The 25781-nt window shown below is 39.4% G+C and overlaps 1 protein-coding gene and 1 long non-coding RNA gene across 2 annotated transcripts in view; one reads left to right on the forward strand and one right to left on the reverse strand.

The window, feature by feature from the left end:
* The window catches only part of LOC116789376 (von Willebrand factor D and EGF domain-containing protein-like), a 176329-nt gene that overhangs the window by 92557 nt on the left and 57991 nt on the right, over positions 1–25781 (reverse strand). The window contains exons 5-11 of the mRNA XM_032693164.1: positions 24529–24618; positions 23141–23276; positions 19339–19556; positions 16222–16295; positions 10059–10329; positions 6920–7098; positions 2423–3363 (exon numbers count right to left, since the gene is read on the reverse strand). Of these exons, the coding sequence (XP_032549055.1) occupies positions 2423–3363; positions 6920–7098; positions 10059–10329; positions 16222–16295; positions 19339–19556; positions 23141–23276; positions 24529–24618 (1909 nt within the window). The remainder of the gene's footprint in view (positions 1–2422; positions 3364–6919; positions 7099–10058; positions 10330–16221; positions 16296–19338; positions 19557–23140; positions 23277–24528; positions 24619–25781) is intronic.
* Positions 1–25781, forward strand: part of LOC116789377 — a 39918-nt gene that overhangs the window by 2359 nt on the left and 11778 nt on the right. The window contains exon 3 of the long non-coding RNA XR_004358004.1: positions 479–615. This is a non-coding gene — a long non-coding RNA (uncharacterized LOC116789377). The remainder of the gene's footprint in view (positions 1–478; positions 616–25781) is intronic.

Raw genomic sequence — 25781 nt, forward strand, 5'->3', positions numbered from 1 at the left:
AACAAACTTATTATGTGAATAAGTTATCTGCATTTATATATATCTGTTATCTTAATTTACCTGCATTTATACTGAAGACAAGGGAGAATATCCTGAAAATTAAGCATGACAAGAGTTACCTTGGATTTGTTTTAACTTTTCTGGTTTTTTGTTCTCAATTTTGCTCAGAGTCAGCTTGAACTTCAGGTGCTTTTCCATCCTGTTGTCTCCGTGACAGTGTTACAAGGATGTCCTTGGTGGCCAGGTCCTGCTCTCTGCTGGGATTTGGTATGGAGCCACTCAGTGTGGCTGTCTGAACTATTACCCCCCCAGACTGGTCTTTCACCAGTCTAGTGTAAGTTTGTACTGGAAAACTGCTGGAACTGTTCCATGTTAGTTTTGCCATGACACTAACACACTCACCCCCAGCAAACGGAGCAACACAAACAGCAAGGGGAATTTATCCTTTCCTAATTGCAGCAGTGCATCTCCTTTGCAGGTCCAACACCAAGCTTCCTTTCCCCAGGGGCCAGACTAAGTAAGAAGATGCTTGTGCTAAAAAACTCAGCCCCTCTGAGCAGCTCTCACCCAGTGGAGACCCTGTGGGAGTGCAGGAGCACTGGAGCAAATTTCCAGGTCAGTGGCTCTGGAGGGATCAGTAGACTGCCAGGGAGAGGTAGGATGTTAGTTACTGGAAAACCAGAAGGAATAAGTTGATGTACTGGGAGCTCTAATAAGCCAAACTTAAAAAAGAGAAGTGATTTGAAGCAAAGACCAACTACCACATTTACCTCAACTGGAGAAAAGTGAATCATAGGATCATGCTGTACCAGGTTGGAAGGCATCCCAAGGACCATCTGCCCCAACCTCTCCTGGAAAAAGCATGGTCTGGACAACATGGCCCAGCACCCTCTCCTGCTGAATCTTAAAAGTGTGCAATGCTGAGACAGCAAGAGAAGGATAAAGCAGTCAGAACAGGGGATAGTAATGGCTTACAGGGTGTTTACCAGAGTTGATGTGTGTTTGTTTTTCAGTTCTCACCTCCCTGTGCAATCCCAGGCCGTGCTCTGTATTCTGTCCTGATTTATATTTGATGTCACAACAAGAAGACAAGGTGCCATTAGCTTTTACTTGAAAGGTTATATTGAAGCTATTTTCCTCTAATCTGAGAGATTTCAGCCATAGGAAAATAAAATTTCAAAATCTGGCCCAAGCAAGCCCCCTAACCTGTCCATATCACAGAGAAATGAAGTTAAACATTGAATTGTGTGTTGGAAAATTACTTCAAAATTGCTTAGTTTGCTTTTCAGTCCCTGGTGTCAATTGTTCTCTGTGTGAAAGACAATGAATTCCTCCATATTTAGGAAATTATTCTGCAAAATTTTAGCCTGCCATTAACAAAACCCAAATATTAAGATATATTTTGGCTACTTTAAAACCTCAACACTGAAGACATGTTTACTGTGAAGTAAGTGGGTAATCCCATCCCAGCTAATAAATGCATTGGGGTATCAAATGTGCCACTGAGCTCCTGGGACTGGATGGATACTTGGATGTCTCAGCTAAGTGACTGACACCAGATACGAGCTTTACTTGCCTTAAATACAGAACAGTGTAGAAAAAAACGTTTCCCCCACATTTGGGATGGGTTAAAAAAGCACACCTTGTCATCTCAGTTTAGCTGAAGTACTGTGACTCCTTAAGCTGCAGGAACTAAGCTGTATGGTTGAGCCTTAAGCACCTCTTTGTAACTTCAAGCATAAGCTTGTGTGGTTTGCTGAGGCAGGGTTCACATTTTGAAATCAAGGCTCACATTTATGCCTGTGCTTAGTTTAAAGCACTGTCAGTACTCACATTGGACTTGCATTTATCCATTGAGAATCTGAGCTATAAGGAAGAAACAAACCCAGTGGGATAGTCTCCTGTGTAATTCATAAATATTTGCAGAATCAGGTCTGCAGGTTTGAGTATGTCCTGTAGCTATTTTATGGCTTAGGCAGGGTTACCTGCTCATCTTGCCACTTTTAATTTTATTTTGATACTAGTACAGTGTTTGAAACTAATGTTCAAACTTTATTCCCTGTTGATCAGGAAAAAAAAGTATCTATGCACTGTTAGCATGAATATTGACCACAAGATGAGCAGGACACTTTTTTTTGTCAGAAGCTTGCTTGTCAGCACGCTGGTGATAGATCAGATGTAAAGAAAATCACTTCTGCAAAACCAATTTGCTAAGGGGCCTGTAAAATCCATTTTTAAAAAGTTACTGAGGCAAAAAAAGTGAAGGACCAGCCAACCAGACATTTTGATTGGCTCTTCAAGGTCAGAACGTGATTACTAATTCATCAAATACCTTACTGGTAGCACTGTTTGAAGAGCAAACAACTCTGTGCAGATGTTCTACCTAATAATTCCAGTATCATGGAAAGAATTTTTTACTTACTTTTGGCAATGCTACAGTCGTAGGAGCTGTGGCCTTCAAAACACTGGCAGCCCAGTTCCGTGCAGCGGCCCTTGCTGTTACAGAGAGCAGGACACCGGAGGGCGGCGAGGATTTCCTTCGGGGGAACAGATGGTTGGTTCCCAACACGAAACACTGTGTTTCTGCTTCCAAGCACTCTCCTTTCACATTCATTTTCCAAAAGGGCTATCAGTGCCCTCACCCAAGCCACGTCATCTTTGAGCTGCAGGTCCAAAAGGCATATTTCAATTGCCTCATCCAGCTGTTTTCCGAGGAGGTCTTTACAGGCCAAGCCAATGGTGGAATTTGCAAGAATCTGGTGGCAAATGTCCCGAGCTCTGGCGGCAGTCAGGCCACTGGGAGTGGGCCATGTCAGTGGAAATTTCATCCGAACCCCTTCAAAGTAATCCTCAGGGAAAAAATAGGCAAATCTCTCCGAGTCCCTCTGGGTTGGGCCATGCAATGGGTGAAAGGATGAGTGTTCATAATAGTCATCTTGCCTTCTCACTTTCCTTAGGTCTCCTGTTGGTTTGGTAGAGTTAGTGGAACTGTTGTTATTCATGGAAACGTTTGTGAGGGGCTTTAATTGGACCTTGGGGCTACCTCTCTTTTGGACTGATTTAGGCAGATATCTTTGCTCAAAACGCTTGGTCAATGGTTTCTCACCTTTTCTTAAAGCAGACTCTGTTTCTGAGCGAGTGACAAACTCAGATGTAACATCCAGACACGGGATTGCAGAGGTGTAATCCACATGATCATAATGGCAACCAGAGGACTGAGGGAAAGGAGTCTGAAAGGCATTCAGAGTGTTTGCCACAGGCACAGACTTAGTGCTCCCCTTCTGACATCTGCAGTAATTTCTCCTTTGCTTCCCCTCAGAAGGTGCTGGAGTCCTGTCAAATAAACTCTTCCCTGGAGGTATTCTAATTTAAAAATAGAAAGAGATTAGAGGGAGAAAACTTTCAACAAATTGGTCTATAATACCAAGTAAACTTTCTTTCCCTGAGGCTGGGGTATGTACAAATTCCCAATCTACAAAATACTTAAGAAAATACTTAAGTTTGATCTCTGTTTTCTTTAGTCACTTTTGCACTGCCCTTCCTGACTTCTCCTGTATGTTTTTTAGCACTACATGGGGACTTTTTAATAACAGATGCTTAGGTGTTTTTCTGGAGCACTGCCTAACTGCTTGACTTCTCTTTGCAGAATTTTCTTTGAGGTGCAGGTTACCCTTTGTGTATTACACCTGAAATAAGGCCTTAGATTTGTCCCTGGTGTGACCCAGATAACTCTTGGAGAATCACAAAAAAGTCATATTTGTTTCAAATGCTGTATAACGAAAACCACCTTTATCTACCTGTGCTTTGCTTACCACGTGTGTCCTCTAACATGTGGATCACTTTTTTCTTTTAAATGTTTTGTTTTTCTTTATTTTTTAATTTTCTGCATACTCAATTTCATTCTTGTCTTCTAATGGATTTTTCTTTGAGTTTTTCTTTCAACACAAAGCAATTTTCTATTGATCATAGGGCTAGGCTGTCATATAAGGTGAGGTGATATTCCCCCCCCTTTTTAATTTAGTCCCTCTTTAATGATGGATGAACTTCTAGAGAGTTCAACTTGAATAAACAGCCATGATTAAAGATTCTTCAGAAATTTCATATCTCTTATTGATCTTATTTGTGCAGCACAAGAGGAATCCTAGAGCTTCATAGAAAAGGATGTGTTTCCTGCCCCAGTAGTTGGCAGTGCATCCTTTCCAGAAAAATTTGAAATAGCACCAAAAATTTAAATTATTTTGGCATTAATTTTGTCTTGCAGCCAGAATGTTGAGGTTTCAGGAAAGTGAAAGCAGTTGTCAACATATTGGAGCCAGACGCTGGATATTGTTTTTGGAAACTGTAATTTCCTTTATCCAATTTTTCCAAAATATATTGAAGATGGCATATGTAATATTACTATTTTAGTCATTGACATAACCCTAACTTTTAAATAAAACCTCTCGGTGACACTGGCAAAATGAACCAATTTCTCCTCCTGAAACATGAGCACAAACATTTATGAAACCCTTTATCCCAGTGTTTGGGCACAGCAGAATGGGTTGGTTTTCAGGCTCATGGAAATGCACAAGCTATTTTGCACTTTAAATCAATGGAGGAAAATAAAACATATTAGATATTGAGGTGGTATTAGCCCTGTGCAGAAAATGCAGAAAATTAAAAAATGTGTTTGGACAACACATTTTAGTGTCTGAGTGGATGTCCTACACACACCATTCCTCCGGCTCTAAAATAGAGGGGTTACCTGCAGCTTCTTAATGGCAAACCTAAACCAAGGCAGCAGAATTAGCTCTTCCTTTGGTATAATACTGCATAAACTAAAGGCTGGGGTAAATATAATTTACTTAATAAATAATCAAATAATTAAATAAAAAAATAACTGTTCCAGAATCAGGGCAGAAACTTAACACAGAAATGAAAATTTCAGTACAATTTTGCCTTGAGATTCTGTTGAGATAAAATCCTTTCTTAAACCTCTGTGAAACTAACTGCCTTCTTTTGGTCAACCCTGGTCAACAGGATGGAATGGAAGGTGTGGAAAGGATGGAGCCACTGGAAACCCCATCATTCCTCACAGTCATGAACGTAACCAACAACACCTCAGTGAGCTGGGATAGGCCTTCTGTGCCCTGCATAAGATGACCACACTCTCATTCCTCTGAGCTTCCCACTACAATCAAGGAAAAACTAAAGATAAGTTTTTCAAACTGAGCTGGATAATATTATAAAGTCCAAAATTATTAGTGTTTCTGCTTCTTTCTTGGTATATTTTAAAAATGGTTTGAAAAATTATTTAATCTGCTTAAAACACATGCTTTAAAACTCAGTTCTTCTTTGCCTGATCAAAATTTAAGGGCTGGGAAGCTCTAATGTTGTTTTATTTTTTAAAACTTGTGTTGGAAAGCTGATGTGTAAACCAGATCTGTGTCATTCAGAGCCCTGCAGCTGCTTGAGAGAGGTGGGAGCCAGGGAAACCACCAGATGGTGAGCACTCAGAGTAGCTTCAGGTGCTGGAGAAAGCCTAACACACTTTCAGGGTTATTTAAAATGAAATTAAAAACAGCAGCAGAAAAATCACCCTCTAGCTTTTGGGTTTTTCTGCATCATTTCTCTGTGGGTGGATCAGAGAACGATCCAGTCTCTTCAGGAGATGACCTTAGTTTCTCCATTGGCTTGTTTTTTTAACCAAGTTCTGAAGGGTACTTGAGAATCCATCCTTGGGAGGACTGCAAGATGAAACTCATCACCCACTTGCCCTTCTCACTTAGCAGGAGTTTCTCCTGCTTTCCCTGAAGTATCTCCATCATATGTACTGAGCCCTAGAAAATTCCTCAGTGCTTTACAGGTATATTCCTTTATATTGTGCTTTGGCTTCAGATCTTCCAACAAACTTGATTAGAATAGGTCCTCCTAAGGAGGTTGGTTGGTTCTTGCACCAAGCTATTTGCCCATCTGCCTTCCGAGGAGAAAGCTCTGACTGATTGTCACGTTATTAGGATATTAATGATGGCTGTTGAATTCTAAATATTACGATTTGCAATGGCAGGTCAAAACAGACATTAGATAGCCACTGCTTAGGCCCATTGAAGAGAACTAGAATATGGTAGAAGTGATTATTTTCTGAAATACAACAGTTCTAAAAATTCATTGTTCATCTAGGATTGTGCTGAGTTTCCATGTACAGAGTAAATAGTATGTTACAGTGTTTTGCCTTATTTTTCCTTATTTTCAAAACATACTTTAAGACTACACAATCAAACCCATTTGGGTTTTAGGAACACCTATTAGGTATGTTTAAAGTTCAGCAACAGGAATAAAAATGTGGGATAGGGATATGGTTACGGACAGGGAAAGGGACAATGACAAGGATATGTCAGAAAGCCAGATTCCTGGTTCTGGTTCCAGACCATCTGTCTCAGAAAGTGCAAGTTTTCAGAGCTCCCTATCATCGTTAGTCGAGGAGATATTAAGTTTTAACATGGAACATATACTACCACACTTTGTCAAAATGTAACATTTAATCTATACTCACATATTGTAATTAGTGTTCAGTAATGAACACAGGAAATACCAAACCCTTAATTAATCCCTATTGTCAGTTATCTACATTTTCAAGTGCGGGTGAGAACTGCCTTTTTTTTTTTTTTTTAAACAGCTAAGAGGGATCTTAACACAGCTGTTAACATGAAATCACTTGTGAATGTAACTTCTCTCTCAGTAAGTGCTGATGTGTATTGTGCTGACTGAAAATTAAGCCCCTGTGCTGTTGGGATGAAAATGGATCTCCGGGCTTCCCCTCTAGGTTAAGCAGATCTCTCTGTCGGGTCGTTAGGGGAGTGGGTAATGAAATAAACCTATCAAGACCATTTGTAACACGGCTCAGAGTGTCTCACGGGTAGGATCCTCTCTGGCTTTGTACCTCCACTCCTCTATGAAGTCTTCCTCAGGAACATTGCTCAGGTCGTTGTGGCTGACCCCGTCAAAGAGGCCACACAAACCCCTGGTGCTGTTGAAGTCCCTGCCTGGTGTCCTCACTGTCACACCCATTCCCCACTCGCTCAGGTCGGCTCGAACAAACGCTCCCGATGGAAACAGGATCTGAAGAGGCAGAAAAAAACCCCCCAGTGAATTGAAGCTCTTGCCAAGCTTTTTATGCAATAAGAAATGTCTCTTTCCATAAATGAAAATATCGAAGCAGGACGTTAGAGACGGCGGAGGTAATTTAAGATCACTTAGACACACTATAAATATTTATTTGTACTATTATTTATCTTGCTTTCAGATTCCATGGTATTAATATCTGATAGCATTACATAAATATGAAACTGCACAAGTACTTTCTTTTTAAATTAATAATTGCACCCATTGAAGTTTTCCCACTGGTAAGTTACCGGCTAATTTTTGAAGTGACTTCCATGACAATAAGGTCACCCTTGTGTCTTTGCCTGGGAAATAATTTCTTTTAGATAAACTGCCAAGTTTGAAAAACAGCTTTCTTTCCTCTGAAAAATTTTTTCATTTTCCAAGGCCGGATTACCCAGCAAATGATTGTGTTTTAAAGTAGATAAAACAATTTTCTCATTAAAGAACTAGTGGTAGGCTTACACTGACCTTTAAAAGAAAAAAAATGGCAAGGTTCAAAACCAGAAGTAAGTGTGTGGATAATGGATTTTTCAGATTGGTTTACTAACCAAGAAATAAAAGGAAAAAAAGCAAAAAGAAAATATCCTCTCAACTGAAATGTATTCTTGTTTGTTTGCTTTATTTTTACTGGTAAAAAGAAAATTATTTGAAAATTATCTGGGCCAGGAGCAGGAGTATACTATCCTGATAAGTAGCCTTAGTATTTTCTTTTTATCCAAAATTAAAAGTTTTCAGTTAATCTTAAAAAATACATTAAAGACTTGTAAACATCTCATTATAATAATTTCAAAATAATTATTTACCTTTTTTAAGAGGCCTCTGCCTAAATATAATTTATTCAGGCAAATAATATCCTTTGCTTTTCTGTCTTTGTGGGGATTTTTGGGTCCCTTCTAAGTTCCTCCCCACCAAATCTATTCATATCTGTGAAGGAACAACAAGCTTATATTTTTATTCCTGTGCTGGAATCTAGAGTTTACATATTAGCTCCACTAAATAATAATGCTGCCCCTTTTAGCTTCCCAGCCATCATTTCAGGCATGCAAATACTTTTTTGAGGAGCTCCCCATGAGCAGAGCAGCAAAGTGCCACCGAGCGCAATGGCAGCTTGGGACACAGTTTTGAATTCAACCTCTCTGTGTTTTGATCAGAGCATTTAAAGCCTCCTTTTCTTCAAAAAATATTTGCCTTGGGGAATAATGTAAGGCTTCATATAAAACCAGTGCTTTGAACACCTCAGATGTTCTTGGCTGTCCCTCCACTTTGGCTGTACCTATGTTTCACTTCCCAAGGTAAGTATAAATAAAATCCCAGTAATCCCCCAACATAAAACTCAAATGGCCTGATGGGTTTAACTTTTTTTTCCGGTGGTTTAATAGGTAGAGGGGGAGAACTGCAGCTGACACAGTGCTGGGTAGGATTTGATTTCCTTCTTCACATAAACATGTGTCTTCTAATTACATGCTTTACTGCAGGAAGGAGTATTTCCTACAAGGCTGTGTGTAAAATCCTTGCAGTCAGAATTGCATGAGCTGTTCAGTCTTCCATGCTGTCTGGATTAATATTTCCAGGTGTGGATTTATTTCAGCAGTTTGAAGGGCTGTAACTCTTTCCTTTCCTGCTGCCCCAGGCAACATATCCCACCTGGATTTAACGCGGCTGATTGAGGCTTCAAAGAAGCTTTTTTGAGAGATATATAGTGACTGGCTCCTGAAAGCTGTCACCTTGCACAGAAAAACATGACTTAACCCCACTCTAAGCCTCCTTGAATGTTGTGGGACCCAGGGGAGAGCCGGCTCCTGTGCTGCACGAGGCTGATGATGGGCAACTGCTGAGCAAACCAGGATGCTCTGGGGTGTGATCAGGGATCACTGCTGCACAGTTCCTATAGATTCCTGCTAAGATAAGAGCAGGATTCATATTTGTGTCCTGATTTGTTTCCCTGAGATTTACCTCAGGTGTAAATGAGAATCGGGTTTCCTTGCTAAGAATATTCTAGTAATAAAACAGTTATTATATTGCATTGAGTTGCAAAATGAAATGACAGCTTGATTCCTGCTTTTTCTCTATTCTATAATTAACATCCTCTCAATTGCTACCTTCCTGAGATCTATTCCAAGCGAGATCACAAGGAGAGCCAAGCACAGGCGCTTCCTGCATCATTCTGGCTCTAATGTGGACCAGTCTTCATCCAAAACATTTCATGGCAATAAATCTTGATGATACAACTCTAGGACAAAATTATCTTCTTGGCCATAATTTGTGGCTCTTCTCCTCACCAACCCCCTGGTGCAGCCTGCTCTTATTCTTCCGGTGATTTCACTGGATTAGTGTGGACAAGCGATACTTATGCAAAGTATGTTGCGGCCATATATTTTTTAGGCAAATGCTTTACATTACACCAAATGCTGCACATTTGCAGCTCATTTTCATAGCTTTTGGGGGCTATCTGGATCTGACTAATAGTGCCTTACTGCTCCACTCTAAAACTCCATTATTCTGCTACCTGTGATGTTTCCTTGAATATTTATATTGTGAGCTCTGCAAAGAAATTTGCTTTATGTGATGTGGTTGGGTAGTGCCTGGCATAAACAAACAGGGAGCTGGCTGCAGCGCTACAGAGAGTAAGCAACAATATTAGTGCTCTGCTATGTCTCTAAGAAATTTCCAGAGATGCTTGTTTTGTTTTGTTTTACAGTTTGTTAAACTAACACTTTAACCAGCTACTTCCCTGCACCTTGTTTCGCGGTGCATTTTGCTGCGGGCGCTCTTATGGCGTCAGGTAGATGTTTTTGCAGCAAATTTATTAATAATTCAGAAATATTTAACCTGTGTTTTCAAAGCACGGCAATAACAAGAGTGCTCAGCAATCCATGTAGTGTTATTTTTACAAGAGTGCCCAACCATCCACGTACTGTTATTTTTCTGCCTCCGTAGGACTTTAGGATTTTGACGCGCGGTGGTGCCTCGGTGCTTTTGATGGTCAGCTGGGGTCTGCTCTCCCGAAAGTGGCCATTGCAAGTGTCCAGAACCACGGTGTCACCCCCTTCCTGGGCAGCTATGCCACAGTTGCAGGCGGTGGCAGAGCGGTGACCTCCACAATCCCATTGCCGGACGTGCACCTCAAACACCCGCGACACACTCTGGCACAGAAGGAAGGTCCCGATTTTGTAGTTGTCATAACGCCTAAACAGCCACAAAGAAACAGAAACAAGGAGGATTTGGAGACCCTGAGCATCCACCTGCATTGATTATTTGTTGGTGGTGGCTGGCCTTGGAGGAGGGAAAAATCCACACACGCTGGGAAGCGTTTCTCCAGCGCTGTATCCAAGGGAAACACCGCCGCAGTTATTAGCTGGAAGTGCATGAGAATTCCCGTGAAAAGTGGGAGCTGTCTCCCAGCTGCTGCCATGGCAATGGGCATGGATAAAAAGGATAAACATTTGATATAAAGCAAATGGGAAGAAGTCCCTGCCTCCAGGTCTTAATAAATATGTTTTGGTTCTAACCAGATGCTTTAGAGCACGATCTTCCTCAAAGAAAGGGAAATCAGTGCTGAAATAACCTCTTCTGTGACCAATCACCAATTTTTACAAGTCTGGCTGTGGCTAGGTAAAGGCTTCCTGTGAAAATCTGGGATTCTACTGAAAACCTGCTAAAATGAAGTTGATATCTCCCCCTCAACAGCTTCCTTGTAAGCACAACTTTCCCACTAAATGCACTGACAATCAGCACAAGGCAACATGGTGAACAATATAGGACTTTCATTCTTTTTTGCAAGGAACATCCTTGTTCCATCTGAGTAGGGCCAGGAACAGAATAACTTAACAATTTTGCAAGTGCTTCCCCTTTGTATGAACCACCTTCAGTCCCTGGGATTTTCACAACAGGAGATGGGAGAGGATCCTCTTCTGTTTGTGCTCTCACTGCATAAACTTGTCTTATTCTTACTCTATTTTATTCTAATATGTTGTACAAAAGAAAACAGTAGCCATATACTTTATATATGTGTCTGGAGTTTTCTCTCTACAAGCCAACAACTTCCATCTTAAAAACAATGGATTAATCTCCTTTCCTTAAAGGCACTGTAATTAGTTTTAAACACGATTTTTATGAAATTAAGTAATATGGAAACTGAGCTATAAGCTTATAATAATAAGCATTATTCCTTTCTGGAATAAAAAAGATGTAAAAAGGAATGTATAAAATATCCCTCCTAAATAACAGGATTATTTTTAAGCACTGCCATATGAACATCAATATTTTCCAGGCCATCATTGTTTCATATACAGAGGAAAAAACAGCTTGAGAACAGGGATTTTTTTAGCATGCATATTTCTATATTTTATTTCTCTTCAGAATAAAAGACATAGAAAACTATGTAACTTGAAACACAGTAAGAATTTAAACTTCAATGGCTTTTCTATGCTAGAAAAGACATCTGATTTTATCTTTCATCTTGAAAAACTTAGTCAAGTTCACCATAAAGAGATAAGATTTTGAATGGTTCTGTCTCATCTTATTTTCTAATCAGGTTCAGAAATCCTAAGCACATGGCAGAGATGTTGCTGCTAAGATTGATCAGAACCAAGGACAACATAAAAAAAATAGATACTCTCTTTTAACATCATTTATTTATTACATTTGGACATCTTCAGAGGAGAGTGAGAACGGAGAGGGCATTTTATGAGAGCACTTTCTAGAGTTTCCTCCTATGGGATCAGCTTAGAAGGAAAGGTGTTTAGGGAGACCGATGGAAAATAAGGCACCACAATGGCTGCACCCAGATTAATCATCTCCATCTGGTAAATAAGACTGTATTTGCATATGCATATATATGCCATTGCATTATGGGAGCTGTTCTCTGCTTGCTAAGCACTGACAGTGGACCCAATCCAACCCTCCTGGAAGTCTCTTCAATTAGGCCATGGCATAGATTGCACAGCACATGAGGAACCTGCTCTGTGTCTAAATTAAACCTTTCAGCCGCCTTTGATTCAGGTTCTAACCCTGTGAAGGTCTGGGTAATGGTGAAGGATGTTCTCTGGTTTCAGAGCACTCATCACGTTGTTCTCAGGGAGCAAAGCTGTTGGATTACTTTGAGTAGTCACTGGATGCTTGGGGACATCTAAACTTCTACAGACTATCAAAAACCCCAGCACCTGCCAGGACTTAGTTGTGGGCTAGTATGACGAAAGCCACTAAAGCCAATCAGCACTAAGCTGAGAAATTTTTCCATAGTGCAGGAAATGGCACCGTTACCCCAAAGATAATATTGATGGATGGATTAGTGCAAATGCTTGAGAAATCTGAGAAATCTTCTTACCTTTTTTTTTTTTTTAAGGGTAAAATGCAAGATAACCTGGATGATGTATATAGTTCACCAATCAAGACATATTTCCCTTTTTACTTTGCCTTAAAAGGATTTTTTGCATGTTTAGTTTTAAGCTAGTACTTCATATTTAAGAATCTGCAATTTATGGCATGAAAAGCTTTTATATTTATAATGTGCCATAACTAGTAATGAGGGCTATACTTTTGCTTTACCAGGCTTTCACATTTGTTTAATTTAGAAGGTACTTTGCTATAAAAGGAAGTGCTCTCTCTGGATTTTAGCCTGTATAATTAACGCTATTTCACATCTACGCTCCAATATACACAAATTGATTGTGCTTATGCTGTAAAATATGACACATTCTTCTTTGATTTTCAGTCACTGCCTTTGGTGAAAAGAATGAAAAGATTACAAGATAAATATTTCTACAGACATATATTAGCAGGAGGAATACCAAAGGGGAGTGTTGTCATTAAGAAGTGGGAGTTAGGTATTTCAGTTGTCTAATGAGTAGCTAACTGCCTCAGATGTAATGTGAGCCATTGAAAACATCACTATAGAAGTTACAAAATACAGTGGAAGTGACTATCTCAGCAGGAAAATTTTACTACCAAAAAGAGCAGCCTTTTGATTTTTCAATTTTATCAATTTTCCAACAAACCTGATAAAGAAAATATTCGAAAAAATATTTTTAAATAAGTTAAAATTTTAGTTTTTAATGCTTTAAATTTAAACTTTGAAAAAGTAAAGTTTTCAGTTTTCTATTTTCATAGTTTTTCTTTCATCCTTACATTTCCCCATTGTGCATTTTCCCTTCTCTTCACCACTGCTAATGGGAAAGTCAAAGAAGAGAAGGAACTCTTACTGTGGAAGGCAGGACAATGTTTATATAAATGCCTGTTTGCATAGAAAACACTCCTACTTTTTTCTCTTGGCAATGTTCCCCATCTTCAGGCTTTCCCTTGCTTTTCCTGTGGCAGGAACCCATCCCCAGGGCTCGAGTGGGTGGCAAGGGTGCCAGAGAGACAACTGATCACCACACACCCACAGCAATTCTGCTACTACACTGTGATCTTAGAGTCTGCTGCCTCCTCCACAGGCTTTGGGATCAGACAAATGGATTTCCTTGGATTTTATATGATGGGTGTTCTGCTATGGATCTCAGAAGCAGTTTTGATAGCTTATCAAGCTTTGTTTGCTTACAACTTTGTATTCATACAGGGGTGGGTAAAGGCTGTTATTTCCTTCCCTTCCCTTTGACTAATTTTGAATGTTTCTTTTCTTTCCTGTGTAACACTCTCACCCGAGCCTGTCTAAATATCACTCATAGTTGACATAGTTCCAGATGCCCAAGAGCTGATGCTCCACTCATCCTCTCAGCCTAATGCTTCTTTGTCCCTAAAATTTCTTTTACCTATTTCTCTTCTCTTCCTTCACCATTTACATCCTGCAGATCAGTCTCTTTCTAATAATTTTTTTTATTCCTGAGGAACACTCACATAGCTTCTTACTTGAGCCCACAAGCTTTTTCTGCAATTCTTCCATTCGCAACGCCTAACGCACACAAAGTTTCAAACACATTTTCCCACCACATTCCCTTTCATGACCAAAGGGAAATGCTTCAGTTCCAGACCTCTGTGTCAGCCTTTGCCTTCAGGTTATGGTTTTATACCAGGACAGAAGCAGGAACAGCATTCCCTACTCCTTAAATAGAGAGCTATAAAATCATTTCTAATGTGTTAACATTTTTTTTGGATAGGCAGACAGAGAAGTTGCTTAACTGATGTGTAATAAGGTAGCATAATCATTATAATAATTGAAAGAGAAATTATTTACAATAATAAATGGGAATATAAGTAGGAGTAATGGAACTGTGAAATGATGGGTAAGAAACTTGGCTGAATATCAAGATGTAATATATCTTAGTGAAATAACCTAGTTATTGAGATGGCAGAAGCCCCATCAGCTTGGCACATTTAAAGCTGCACTGGACAGAGCAGTAATGAAGGTCTACCCACAAGGAAGAGACCTGCAGTTATCAAGGGGTCAAGTTAATCCTGGGATTTTTCTCTTTCAAGCTTGTGTGACTGAGTCAGGATGACACAAAGGGACGGGCTTTTCCAAACTCCCAGTGCTCAAAGAGAATATAAATTGCTTAGAAGCATTTTTGTATGCTATCAATAACAAGATTAAAAAATGAGTTATTCAAGTAAAATTACTTTATTTCACTTTAGACCTTTTTTTCCCATGGAAGTGATATAAAAATGTACTATATGGCTGAGAGGGCGTCTCCATTCCAAGAAGCACTTTTCAGTAATTTATTACTCCCTAAACACAACAATCTGGCAGATCACTGTCCATTCTTAGCCCTAAATCAAAAGGGAATATTTTACAATATAAATGTATAGAGAGATTTGAAATAATATTCCAACCTAATTTAATATCCCAGAGTTGAAATAATTGCAGATACATGAGGCATGGGAATGTCTTTGAATCTCTTATAATTCTTCTGCAGCTTCTACATTTCAAGCAACTAAACTTGCATGAAACAAGTTCTTGACCACATTATAAATTCTGTTCAGCAAAGCAGGAGGGAAACTGGGAAGCCGTAGATGTGCGGAGATAATCTCTGAGCTCAGACTACCCAGTTTAAGTGAAATCTTTATTTGAGGCAGATGTATGATTTTTAATGGGATCACTGCCTTTCTTGCTCATGTTTCATCAACAGACTTCTTCAGATGCACCTCCAGAGCCTGCTGGACTGAAATTGGGACATTAGGATATCAGGATTAAAATATCAAGCCTGCTGAGCCCCTGTGGACCCTGTGCATTTAAAAGTCATTATATGTGCCATTAGGAGGTTAACAGTGGAATGACAAACCTGGAATGTGATCTGAAATATTACCAACTTTGGATCAAACCTGCCAGATGCAAACTTTAAAAAACTTTCTATGTTGTCAATTAGCTGGGATAAATAGATCCATGAATGATTAGGGAAGTTCAACAAGGAAAAGTTCTGTACAGTTCAGGCTGTCAAATACAAAAGTACCACTTTGTAAGTCTTTAAGTAGCTTATTGCTGGATAATATAGAAGGACATTTGGACACTACAGCAGGATGTACAACTTTTATTTTTGCACTCTTCCCTTGATATTTGTCATTTATCATTTCTGGGCATCTTTCAGCCAAGACAGTGTGGCCATCTGTATGTTTTTTTGGTTAGGTTTGTGACTGTCAACTCCAGCTGTGCATAAACCAGCTGTAGAAATAGAAGAAATCAAGAACATCCTGGTGATGAGTGACTTTACGTCTGTTGTTAGTAAAGTGATGGGAAGGACCAGGCTGTCCCTCTGTGCTGTGCTGCTCCAGGGATGCAATGGCTCACTTGTGTGGCACTGGGGTGTCACTAACATGGTAGCATGTGGTGTAGGCACCTTCTCAAAGTCATTAGTGGTGGTTCTGTTTGAAGAACATTTTGGAATCTGACTTTTGTCTTGTAAAAATTATTCAGACTCAAACCCATTACTTCTCCAAGATTGATCCATTTTTAATCCTTTTCTTAAAAGGAGTAAAAACAGCTGGAAGGAAACCATGTATGTTATTGAAGCACGACATTCCTCACTGTAAGCAAACTAGTACAATGCTCTTTTGATATTCTAATGCATGTAAAACCAAATGCATGTCACATCCAGAAACTGGTAACTGCAGTAATTGAGCCAAATTATTTCAAAGTCGAATACTCACCATCCATCAAATGTGATAATGTGTGGATCAGTGAAAGAGTAGCAGTTCCCTGTTGGGAGGTCTCGAACTGTGACCTAGTTAAAATGAAATGTGTAATGAATACAGTCTACACAGCAGTTTTTCTTCATTACTGTTTCTCACAAAACATAAGGGACAGGATTCATGGGTTAGGTACAAACTACAGTCTGACTTCTCAAACATGATTGTGGATGGGTACAAAATAGGCTTCACTTTCAAGCAGCGGAGTTTAATCACATGCAATAAAGGGAGTTCAAAGTGCTCCTATTCACCTGATGTAATGTCTTTCTTTTTCTGGTACAATGTGAAGGTTTTTTACTAAAACTTTTTGCTAAGAAGTAGATCATTCACTGAAATTATCAGGAGAGTGCTCATTAAATTGTACAACTTTTAATGCCTGAAGTATGGTAAAAGGTGTGCTGTAATTAAGTAGCATTAGCATGTTTTAGTCGTAGCTACCTGTCTCTAATTTGACCTTAGATTTCCAGTTACAGTGTCTGATTGGATGAGTTATATATTTGATGTGGTTGTTGATCAGAAACTGGTGATGAGGCCCCACATCAGGCTGTTGGAGCTGCCTGCATTAGGCACATGTAAAAAGAGAGGAAAGGATCTACTATAGCAACAGAGATCATCTGCATCAGCTCTTGGTTCCTTGGGCACTAGCTGGGTCACAGATGAGGTATGAGAGTCTTGGTACTCTGCAGGTAGCCTGCAAAAGTCAGAAACAGGACTTTGAAGCTGTAATACCTGACTCTCAGGCAGTGCTGGACCCACATTGTCACATCTGCTCAAGGAGGTGTTTTCCCATGGCTGAATGCTCAGCTGTCCATTTCTCAGAAATGTAATTTTGGGTTGTGTAGTGATTTGTAATATGAAGAGCCCCCAGTCATTACTGGTGGGAGTGATGAAGTGCTATGGTTTTCCCTTATCCATCCTGTCAGGCTGATTTTTTGGGCAGGGCTGTTAATTCTTTGCTCTCTCTTTGTCCGTGAGAAGTCCAGAGGTGAACTTCAGTTAGTTCTACCAGGATCCACAGAGCGGAGAAGAGGAATGGCTGCTCTATCCCTGTGCAGTCTTTCAGTGACAAAGCAGAACTTAACTTTTGGGAACAGAGGTGAAATTAAATACATGAATAAGAGGGTGAAGATAGAACGATGGTTTCTGACAACATTCCTCACCTGTGCAATACATCATCTGTGTTTCAAAATACCCCTTAACCTTGGCACAGAAACACTTCTTAGACACCCCCTCAGCGTCTGGCACACCAAACTATTAGAGTGATGGTCTTGAGAAAAGAAAAACTGAACACCTCTTTGAACAGCTTTTTGATCTGAGGTAATTTGTATCAGATCTACAGTGAAGAAGTGTCTGAGAATTTTCCCATTTTCTCCATGGCCTCACACTTCCTAAGCAAAACTTTAGCACAAAGAAATCCATGTGGTCCATTCTACTCTGCTCTTTCATGCATGATATCAGCAGAAGATGCAAGTCCTGGTTGTAGGCAGCTGTAGTTTGCTGAGGAAATCCTCTTTACTGGGTGCCTGGATGTGTCAGGATGTTCTGCCCACCATTTCCATTCAATTTTCAGATAAATCAAAAATATTTGAACAAGCCAGAAGGACTAAAGATTATGTGACTTTTAATACATGGGTTTTTTCTTGCTTTGTTGCAGGAACTGTGTTACATTAAGGCCTCTAATTAACTGCAAAACAGCAACAGGAAAATGGGGGGGAGGGAAGGTAATGTCTATTATGTTTCCATAAATCAAGTTTTAACTGAGATAAATGGAATTTATTATTAAAATTGGTTAATTCAATTTCACACTTGCTACATTTTCATATTTTAATGAAAGAATTTGTAACTTCAAGAAAAAAGTATGGGTATTTGAGTGCATTACACTGAATTAGCTGCAGTTTCTGATTTAAGAATCTTAAAATGTTCAAAAGAAGCCTGTGCTGGAGAGGAAAGGTTATAGTCCCACACTTGACATTTTACCTTTAAAGACAAAAATTCTTTTGGTCCAGTTTAATGTCATTCTCTCCTGAGCAAATCCACAAAAATTAGGGCAGGGAAATTGTGGATTTCACTTGGGGTTTGTTTTCAGTTACTTAAAATGTGCCAACTTGGATGTGCCGCTGCTCTGAGAAATTTAGCTTAGTCAAATCTGTGCTCTGGTTATTCCTCTGGGGTGGTGGGATTACAGCTCTCAAACCACCCAGCTGAGGCCCTGAAACAGCTTCACAGACAAGGGGCTGGTCCCTGCTCACCATGTTTCTTTAGCCAGGCTTTCTGCAGGGAAAATGTGGCTTGCCTCCCTGATTGCTTCTTATTATTTTTATTTTGCCCATTTTGCACAGGGATAAATGAAAAGATGGAGCAGCCACATGCGTTGTCGAAGGTGTCACAGTGATTCCTAGCAGAGGGACACACTGAACATGGCACTGCCGAGCCCTTTTCTCCTCTCTCATTTCTGAGGCACTGTATTTCCTCTACTTTTTCAGAAAATTTCCTCCAAACCCTCATTTTCCCCCCTCCTTCCTTCTTGAAAAGGTGCTAATTCCCTAACCCACACTGCCCCTCTCTCCTCTTCCAGCGTACAGAAACACGCCTGCTTACATCTATGTTCCAGCTCTTTGCCTTACTGATGTGTTGGCTAATAATCAAACCTAAATCTGCTAAAGCACCAGTTAATTTTCTTGGTGTATAAAGAAACTGTTTTGGTTTACTCTGCTGACAGAGGGCAGGGTTAGATTAGATATTGGGAAGAAATTCTTCACTGCGAGGGTGGTGAGACACTGGCAGAGATTTTCCAAAGAGGCTGTGGCTGCCCCATCCCTGGAAGTGTTCAAGGCCAGGATGGACGGGGCTTGGAGCAACCTGGTCTAGTGGAAGGTGTCCCTGGCCAGGGCAGTGGGGTTGGAATGAGATGATCTTTAAGTTCCCTTCCAATGGAGACCATTCTGTGATTTTTTGATGCCATCCCAAACATGTTATGTGGTTAAGGGTTATCAGCATCGCACTTTCTTTGAGGGAGGAAAAAAAAAAAAGCCTCTCATTTAAATTTGACACATTTTCCAGCTTATTTTAGGACCTGACCTTCACATCTTTGGGCGTGTGAGCCCTCCAAAGCAAATCCCTCCGTCCGACTGGCTCAGCTCTGACGTGGCTGACGCGGTTCCCGTCCTGAGCGAAGTCTGTCACGGCTGTCACTGTCACCGTGGCTGCTGCACAGCTGCTTTCCGAGCAGGGAGCCTGCAGCAGATCCACCTGGCACGCTGAAAGGGCGATGTTTGGGGGCCCTGGTAAGCGGCTGTCTAAAAGGAACACAAACACAGCGTCTGACAAGAGTTCTCCAAACAGTTAACCATACCCTGTTTACCATTCAACAGAAATGCCTCACGTTCCAGGACACACATGCCTTGAAACCAGATGGGGTTTGCATGAAGACAGTTGTGACTGACTGAATCTGGCATCCCTCTGCACACACTGCTGTGCTGGGGTTTTTTCCCCCATGTGTTACAAAGTTTACTACAACTCCACGGTGCCTATTTTTGCACAGATGATATTTCTGGACTGACAGTGTTATCTTTACGGGTCCATGCCCAGTGAATGAAGACAAGTCGTTCTCATGACAAAGCAAGAGATGAGTCTGTATTTCTGAAACACATTTTTCGTTCAGTAACTTGAGGATAAGGAGGTATATACTGGGAGTTATTTATTTTAAAATAAACAGATTTTTTTGTGTGGAAGGGGAGAATTCTTGAGTTAGTTTTTAGTGAACTATGGATCCACAACAGAAAGGCAAGTGCAGCAGATCTGTATTTGTATTTTTGGCTTAGTTAGGTTGCAGCATTTTACTTTCCAGTCTGTAAAATGATGATAGTTTTGTATCCTTCACAGAGGTATTGTGAGGATAGATTCACTAAAAGAATGAGGAAAAATAAGAAGCTATGGAGGTATTGGCTATATAAGTGTCTGTGATGGGTAGGAAAATGATGGGTGGTGGCAAAATCAGTATGACAATGGCAGCCCAAGTCACTCATGCAGCTCTACCTCTGCACATCATGTCTTTCCTAAAGGGATCTCTACAAGCAGCAAGAATGATAATGTCCACCTCTCATGGGTGCTGACCCTGATGAGGTCTCAGGTAAGGGCAAACCTGAACTTTTTATTTCCACAGATGTGTTTTTCCTTACAAACACTAAATTATGATAGCATTTAGTTCTAAGCCACCTGGTCTGCACTGCATATAAGAAACTACCCAACCTTTCATTAATCCTTTGGTTGACAAAAATGAAATTATGATTCCTATTGAAGCCAGTCAGAATCTCACTGCTGATTTCAGGACTTACAGCATTTTTTGAGGAATATTTAGTTTGCTGTCTCAGACCATTAATTATCATCTGATAAGGTTCTAGAAATGGTGGCAATGCAATTAAACTGAGATGAAAATAAGTGATTTTCTGATATTAAAAAAAGTGATTTTCGTATAATTTCTCCCATTTGTAGAATTGCTAAATAATTTATAGAGGTGGCATTAAGGTATTTTAAGATGACATTTCTAACACATTCAAATAATCAATGTTTTATTCCTTATGGAAAAGTCTTATGAAATATAATTTAAATTAACCATGTAGAGTACTATAGGAACTGAACTAAAACCTACAGATATTAATAACATATTATCTCTCATATCAAATCCTTAAAGGCTACCTCACCTCACATTTTATAGAAAAGTCATGGCTCATATTCAAGGCTCTTGATTCAATTAAATTGGAGGTTTCCGTGAGGAATAGTTATTGCCATTACAGCCCCATGAGCTGTGCTCACAATCCAGAGCGAAAGCTTAAAATCAAAGAAAATCATCTTGTCAAAATAGTAATGATAAAGTTAAGAGAAGCCAAACTCCTGTGGCTCTGCTATGCCTTGGCATTCATTATGATATTGTCTGAACACGGAGAGATATTTCTGTGCTTGTAATTAGCTTTCTTATCACTTATTCCTACATAATTAACACAACTGTGTTGTTATATGGATTCAGTCAGAAAAGGAGCTTGTCAGTTATTTTATTTGGTATAAATGAAGCTTAACTAAAATGAGGTTTATTTTTAATTTACAGCACTGTGGCCGACATATTTTTCAGAAGCCCGCGGTGTTCCTTCAGATAAACTAATGGACCCTAAAGACAATAAAGGCTCAAAACAAACATGTGGTTATGCAAACACCCAGTAGCAGATACTCAATCTTAAGTGTATATAGATAGCTCAACTGATCATAAACAGCCCGAGTGTCATCCAAGGAAACAGCCTCAGGACGGAGCAACCAGGGGCTAAAGCTGGGTTTAGTTTAAGCTGCAGAAATGAGTTAATTGAAACTAACAGAAATTTTCCACTTCAGCAACAACTTCCTTCAAAGATTAGTTAATTGGATGAGTTGTGCCTCCATCCTGACACCTCTTGGCACCGACACATCAAGCCCATTGACAGCTTGAAAATAGAGCTGCTTCTGCAAGTCTTGTATCCTCTCTTTCTTCCAGTCCAGTGCACACTGTGGGATTGGAGGAGCCCGTGGCAAGAGGTCGGGCTCAGTCCAATCTATCAAGCTCAGCCTCTCCCATTTGAGAGCTCCTGGACCCTGCTTTCAGTGTCAGTGAGATTTTAAAAGGCTTTATTGATGCCTAAGAAACTGTGAGTTAAAAGCAATGACCTTGACTTGGACTAATTCTTATTTGATTCTCCTAGCAGTCAGTGCCTAAGTTACTTGGACTCTGTGGGGACGTTGCACCACCCACCAGCTTTGGCATCCTCAATCCCTCAATACGAGGAGGATCTTTGCTGCCTCAATATCTAAGAAAATCTGTTCCCATGAGCTCAGTGGATGTTTTCCTGATGGGCCAGCACAGACTCTAAGCCAAGAGCAATATGCAGAACAGAGCCATGGAGAAATGCAAAGCACTCCATGTACCAGAGCCAACACAGCTGCTGGAACCATAAGGTGCTGCTCAGTTTAAGATCATTGTGTTATGATACCATTTGAATGACTTTTTTTTCCTTCTGTCTAAGCACTTGGCTGATGAGGAGGAGAGTTAGGAGAGGGATTTAAACAGAGAAAAATATCAGGAACTATCTGGGTTTTGCCAACATTTTTTAGAGCTGGGTTTTTGTGGGTAGAGAAACTGCAGCTGTAATCCTATCTCTGAACGTTTCTCTCATTGAGTCACTTATGGAAGAGAAATAAGTGCCTTGTTAGAAAAAGGCGTGCATATTTTATTTAGTGCAAATGGAAAGTAAATAGCAATGGTATTCCACCAGACTGACCTGAAGAAATCATTTACTGAATAAAAGGGCAAGAGTTTTCTAAGTGACTTTGTCAAGGTTTTCAATTAAAAAAAAAAAAAAAGTTTAGAAAGCAAAAAATATATAAGCATAAGAATTTTTTTTTTCATTCTGTATTAAGTTAGAAAAAACTGCAAGCCAGAAAAAGGCTTCAGTATACATTTAGTGAATAATAAATCAGCACAGGAGCTTTTTATTGATAATTAATGAAATTGTTCTACCTAAGAACATTGCTGCTGCAAAAAACTTAAAAATGGAATTTTACACTCCTAGAATTTAAAATAAGTTCTTCTAGTCACAGTTATTTCATCCATAAATCTCTACAGACTACTGTTCACGTTATTGCTAGTCAGATTTATGTTTTTGAGGTTTTTTTCCTCAAAAACCTGTCTGATATTATCAGCTGTTTTATTTTGCAGATAAATATATGTCCCAGTGTGTTGATTTTATGGCTTCTGCCCTCTGTTATTATTTACATATCATGTTTTCTATTAGAATCCATTGTAATTTAATTCTGGAAAAAGTAATCCCATTGATTTGATGCCAATATGTAAAACTCTTACCCAAATCCTCAGTACTTAGCTGCAAAGTAATTTTACAGGACTCATCCTGCCCAGGACAGGCAATGGGTACTGTGCTCAGAACAGTCAAAATATGCTCTTTGCCATCCTCTGCAATTTGTAGTGATTCTGGTAAAAACTGGAAAGAAGTAAACAATTTTAAGATAATTTTGACAGGCAAGACAGATGACAGATTAATTAGACAACACTTGATATCTATGAAATTTTAAGTGGTTTTAATCAATTACGAAGATGTATAATTGCTTGCAAAATAATAATAATCTTTATCATAATCCTCTTAATAATAATAATAATTTTGTAGTAATGATCTTCAACATTCTAAGGTAAACTTGTTGTTAATATACTTTAAAATTCTTGGCAATTAAGAAAATGTTTGCAGTTTCCATATATAGTGTAACTGCTTCTCATCTCCAAATCTCAAACCAGGCTTTTATTAGCTTGAAAATATCATGATACTGTAGAATTTAATTAATTTTTAATATCCATGGTTTAAAGGACCTTCTATTCCAATTTACTGGGAGAAATACCATGGTATAAAGTATGGCATAACCTCATGGTCATGGACTCTATCTTCGTAATCTGCAAGAGGTGCAAAAAAAGTGCAATCTTTGACCACTCCCTTTCCTTACTATGGCAGGCAGAGGGATTTCTCCACATGTAATATATTACAGATTCAGGGACCTGTGTGCCAGTGAGAGAGCTCAGGTTTTGTCATGTCTATCTGTTTGTTCTCCCAGAGAAAGAGCAGAAACAGCACTCAGGGCTAGTCAGAAATGGGAATTTCCCTGGGAAATTCTGACATTTCAAAAAAAACCCTTCAGAAACTGTTCTTCAAATATCACACAGAATGGGCAGTCAGATTTTTCAAACGCCATTCACGGAGGCATGAAGGTTAGATACTCAGATCTCCAAACCTCCTGGACTGCCAGGCTGACAGCCTAATCCTTGAATGGGATTAGACCTGGTTCTTGCACTCAGTACGAATTTATCTTCAGCAGTTTCTATTTTGTAATGCGACCATAAGAAGATGATGGATAGAATATAATTTTTTTTCTTCGTTTGTTCTGGTTTAGTTACAAAAAAATTCTGCATCCTTGCAGGTTTGTAGGTGTGTCTTCCCATTAAACCATCAGAGAACTTTGGGGCACACTCACTATAACGTGTAATTTTGCTCATCTTTGGGATACATTAATGTGCACATGGTGCTGATGGGTGTTTTAGGATGTTTTACCAACAAACTAAAAGTCATTTTCTCAAAGTGAACATAAAAGCAGCACTGGTTATGATGATCAGACTTACATTTCTGCATCCTGATTTTCAGAGGCTGCACAAATGTTCCCTAGTCACTAAATCAGGGCCATCAGCATTACCTTAATCCCAGCATAGAAACCTTTGCTGTCCTCAGGCAATGACTGCTGCTCAGGAGTGTCCCTTGTAAAAGCTGTGACAGTGCAAAAGACCTGTAATAAATAAATAAACAGCACACACTATGTAGCATTTCTTGAATAACATTCGTGTAATTATGCCTCTCTCTGTCACTCAGAGTTGTTAAGATTTCTTTCTACTGTTGAAATATGTTTCGGGGATTTAGGCTTTAGGAATGTTTATGCATAAATTTTGAGATTTGGAAGATCTTTTGATTCGCTTAATAAGGGAAGAAACATAGATTTTGTCTCAACAATTAATAACACTGAATGTTTACAATGGGTTTTCTTCTGCAGTTCTTCAAGTACCTTGGTTTGTGATTTTAACTCATTTTACTTAGGGAGAATTACATTGTTCACAGATGTTACTGTCAGGATTAAGACACTTTCCCTTGGGATTCCAGACTTCAGTCTGTCCACTGAATCAAATATCCTCTCTCTGTACCTTGTTTGTAAGCAGTTTATTTTAAAATTTAAATTGTTTTGACAGTTATCCAGTCTCAGAAATTGTGTTAGCAACATAAGAAGTTCCTTTTTTTCCCCTTATTGCATTATAAATATGATGCAGATGTGCCTAAAAGGTTTATATCATGAAAGAAAAAAAAGGAAAAAGAAAATTCCCCCAAACAAAAAACTCCCCCAAACACAATGTACCAGGACACTTATGTTTTATTCCTAGCACAGTCACACAACCTTTATCTCTGTTGAGCCCGCACACCATCTGCCATCTTAATGTTTCATTGGTTTCAGAGAAACCAAATTGCTAAAATCATTTCGAGGATCATAAGATTAAAATACAGAAATTTTCCTTAAAGCATATGACAATAGACTCTGAGACTGTAGTTCTAAATATTTTTTTGGGCCTGTTCTTGGAAATGGACTAACAGATTGTGACATATGAAATCAAATTACAAATAGTCAGAAGACATATTTATAGCTACTGCCTTTTTCAGTCCTCAAGTAACCCATGAGGAAGAACTGGACCGATCCACTTTTTTTCTCCATTGTGCTAAACTCCTTTGGATGGATTTTCCATCATCATTCACTGACCATGTTGATCTTGGTAGCTCTCACATGCTGGCTCAGGCATGACCCTCATGATCACCAGCTACAAAACAGGCTCAAATCCAGGATATTCGCTGAGTCCTGTGATCATATGGGCATGAGTTGCACAGCAGCCTGGAATAGTTCTTTTACCA

This window comes from Chiroxiphia lanceolata, chromosome 7, assembly GCF_009829145.1.
Source record: "Chiroxiphia lanceolata isolate bChiLan1 chromosome 7, bChiLan1.pri, whole genome shotgun sequence".
Taxonomy (NCBI): Eukaryota; Metazoa; Chordata; class Aves; order Passeriformes; family Pipridae; genus Chiroxiphia; species Chiroxiphia lanceolata.